The sequence below is a fragment of the Volvox carteri genome, assembly GCF_000143455.1.
Source record: "Volvox carteri f. nagariensis unplaced genomic scaffold VOLCAscaffold_72, whole genome shotgun sequence".
NCBI lineage: Eukaryota > Viridiplantae > Chlorophyta > Chlorophyceae > Chlamydomonadales > Volvocaceae > Volvox > Volvox carteri.
This window is the reverse complement of record NW_003307615.1, coordinates 184,152-187,421: the sequence shown is the minus strand read 5'-3', so window position 1 is coordinate 187,421 and position 3,270 is coordinate 184,152. Positions and strand designations below refer to the sequence as shown.

The following is a 3,270-nucleotide window of genomic DNA, read 5'->3' as shown; positions in this document are numbered from 1 at the left end:
TTAACCCAGCAGCGTCAAACTGAAGCGGAAGTGGATGTCTGATTTGGATTGGGAGGGCACGTGGGCGGGCTATCAGATGGAGCGTAGTACGGCAGGCGTGGCGGTCACTTTTGCGGTGAAGAGGACAGAAAGGGCGTTTCGTGGTGTGATGGCAGATTTGCGCAATGCATGCTGTGAGCTGGGTGAAGATTTTTTACAAGGAGATTATCACAGCTCTACCGGTACCATATCGACGACCGCACAACTTCGTCGTGAACATTTCATGGTGCACATTCCACTTGCGTCTAATTTTACTGATTACATGAATGGTTGTGAAAGTACTGAGCTCTAAATTATGAATAGCGCAAAGTGAACGCAAATAAGTCTCAAGCATGGACGTGGCCTCAACCAGCGGACGGATTTCGCTCTCATGGAGTGAGATAGCCTACTTGCGACGTGTAAATTCTTTGTTATCAAGGTCAGCGTCGCTGGCCAAACTCCGCCGCCGCGTCCGACTCATGTATCCAATCTTCTGACGGTGAATTTCGCACTTCCATTTGCGTAGGTCTAAGTCAACTAACGTATTTATTCATGAGCAGGTCAGTTTGCAGCATATATGCAAGTCTTGGCCAACCACCGGAATGGTAACTAAACCAATACGCAACCTGTGGCTAACGACGTCCCCAGAACTGATAGAATTTACGAATGTAACATCATATCCAGTCCGTCTATATACACGTTTCCGTCCTTGTTGACAATTCCCATACGCAGCGGGGCCCCTCGACGGCCCCAGCTGCTCGCTGGCGTGCGCGCGCCTGGCGTCAGCAGCGCTTCTCCCCCGGTCCACCCGGTCCACCATCGGTCCCAGACTCGACCCTCTTCCGACAGGACATCCCACAGCGCAATTCCCCCACCGCGGTATTGGCGCCTGCAGCACCCTTAGCGGCCGGGGAAGCCAGACCGCATCCCAGTAGCGGCTCCAGGTGGCAAATCGGGCCCCCATCAGGCGCCGCCTCCCGCTCCTCTTACTCATCGTCGCCAGCACCTACCGGTCGCAGTACCGCAGCGGGCCAGCAGCTAGCACCCGCGGACTTGCCCCTGGTCTCAACGGGCCACACCGCCGCTGCTGCTGCTGCACCCCATCGCCTCCACCACGCGCTTCTCGACGACCCCCCTGATGCATTCGGTGGCGGCGGGGATGCTGTCGCCGTCGACAACGGCATGCAGCACCTCTTGCCGCCGCCGCCAGCGGCGGCGGCGGCACTGCCGCCACCGCTACGGTTGCAGGCGCCGCAGGCGCCGCGGCTCAATCTCGTCTCGCAGGCTGCGCTAAACCGCCAGATAACCGAATGTACAGATTGGTTGTCGCTGGAGGCGTTGTACCGCTCGCTCCGGAGTCCTGCTGGCGCCGCCGCCGCCGCCGCCGCCGCCGCCGCCGCCGGCAGCTCCTCCCCGCTGGGTGGCCCGCAGCTGGTGGCCATGGCACGTCACCTGGCACGGCTGCCACGTCATCGGTCCTACGCCAAATTTGAGGATGAGCGGCTGCAGCTGTTTGCGGCGGAGCTTGCGGCGGCGACGGTGCCGTTCTTAGGGGAAATGGCGCAGGTACACGTGCCCGTTTCCGTGCCCGTGTCTGTGTCCGTGTGTGTGTGTGTATGTGTGTGTTGGAGAAGAGCTGGACGGCTGGCTTCAATGGCGGGGTTCGGGATCTTATCCGACCTCACCTCCCCTCGCACTGGGTATATCTTTTCTCCGTACTTCACCCACCCCCGGTCCGCCGAAGCCCCGCAAACCCGCAAACATTTGTGAAACCGAACGTCATCCCAATCCTTCCAAGTCCCCAATCCCCAATGTGGTCCAAACCCGCCAGGAATGCACGAAACCCGTAAAACCCGCGCTTCTCCCCCACGCAGGGCGAGTACTGCGCGCTTCTGTGGGCGTACGGCAAAGTCGACTGCCATCCAGGTCAGGACTTTCTCGGCGCGCTGCTGCCGCGGCTGCAGCCGCTACTGCCGGCGGCCGGACCCACGGGTCTGTCTCAGGCGCTGTGGGGCCTGGCCCGCATGGGTGCCGTACCGCCGGCGGCCTTCCTCACTGACTTTTACGCCGCCGCGACGGCGGCATTGCGGCGCCGCTCCGCCAACCCGCAGCACGTGTCGAACCTTCTGTGGGCGTGTGTGATACTGCAGCTACAGCCCCCTGCGGAGCTGCTAAATCAGGGGCTGGCAGTGATGGATGGGAAGATGCAGGTACGGGAGTGTGGGGGGGAGTGTAAGGTGAGGTGGGGAAGTGGTGTGTTGGAGTACCGGGCGTCTAAAGTGGGAGGTGAAGGAGGGGGGGGGAGGGGGGGAGGGGGGGAGGGAGGGGGGGAGGGAGGGAGGAAGGGAATGGATGGGGAGGAGGGGGATGTCCCCCTGTCCTAGTACGGCAGGGGGCTGTGGGCGTTCTGGTGCGTGTGAAAGGCAGGGCATAGATTAGGTGAAAGATGGCTTCGCGGGATGACGGAATGGGGGGACATACATACAGGCGGCCCAAGCATGTGAGTCGGGATGGATTGGGAACAGGCGGTTTTCGTACTCCTTTTCTTCCTAACCACTAACAACTAGTAACAACACATCCTTCCTCCCACACACACACATAATTCGGAACCACGGGTCGATGATGACATCACACCTCTGCTTAGGACTCACCCACTCACTCACTGGAGGCAGTCTTAGACGCCTCCCGGCAGTTCAGTTCACTTGTCTCACTTCCTCGCACGTAATGATTCCCCCCCCTCACCCCCAATTCGTCTTCGGACGGACGTGTCGACAAGTGGTGCTTGCTACATCCCTACCCGCAACCGCTGACGGGTATCGCAACCCCTCAACCCCCCCGACCCTTCCCCCCCTTCCCCCCGGGGTCGCCTCCACCCCCACCCCCACCCCCCCTCAGGACGCGAGTCCCCAGGCCCTCGCCCTGACGGCCTGGGCGGTGGTGCAGCTGGGGGAGCAACCGCCGCCCCTGGAGTGGTGGCGGCGGGTGCAGGGGGCGGCGCTGCGGCTCAGAGGGCAGCTACAGCCGCAAGTGCGCTTTGGTTGGCGGGATGTCGTTAGCTGGGTTTGGTTAGCTAGGGTGTATGGAGTGGTGGTAAGATGTGGTCTACGGGCTAGATACGCGGCGGATGAGGCGGACTGGCTAGGGGGAAGTTGAAGGGGAGGGGGAGGGGGACTCGGACCGATATCCCCTCCCCGCCTCCCAGCCCGTGTGTGTGTTTTGGGCCGGCGCGCNTCCCCAAATCCCCCCGTAACC

The 3,270-nt window shown here is 61.5% G+C and overlaps 1 protein-coding gene across 1 annotated transcript in view; it reads left to right on the top strand.

The window, feature by feature from the left end:
- Positions 1-570: 570 nt before the first annotated feature.
- VOLCADRAFT_98423 (uncharacterized protein) overlaps positions 571-3,270 on the top strand; it is a gene marked incomplete at both ends in the record, with an annotated part of 7,204 nt that continues 4,504 nt past the window's right edge. The window contains 4 exons of the mRNA XM_002957320.1: positions 571-578; positions 1,038-1,584; positions 1,893-2,228; positions 2,914-3,045. Of these exons, the coding sequence (XP_002957366.1) occupies positions 571-578; positions 1,038-1,584; positions 1,893-2,228; positions 2,914-3,045 (1,023 nt within the window). The remainder of the gene's footprint in view (positions 579-1,037; positions 1,585-1,892; positions 2,229-2,913; positions 3,046-3,270) is intronic.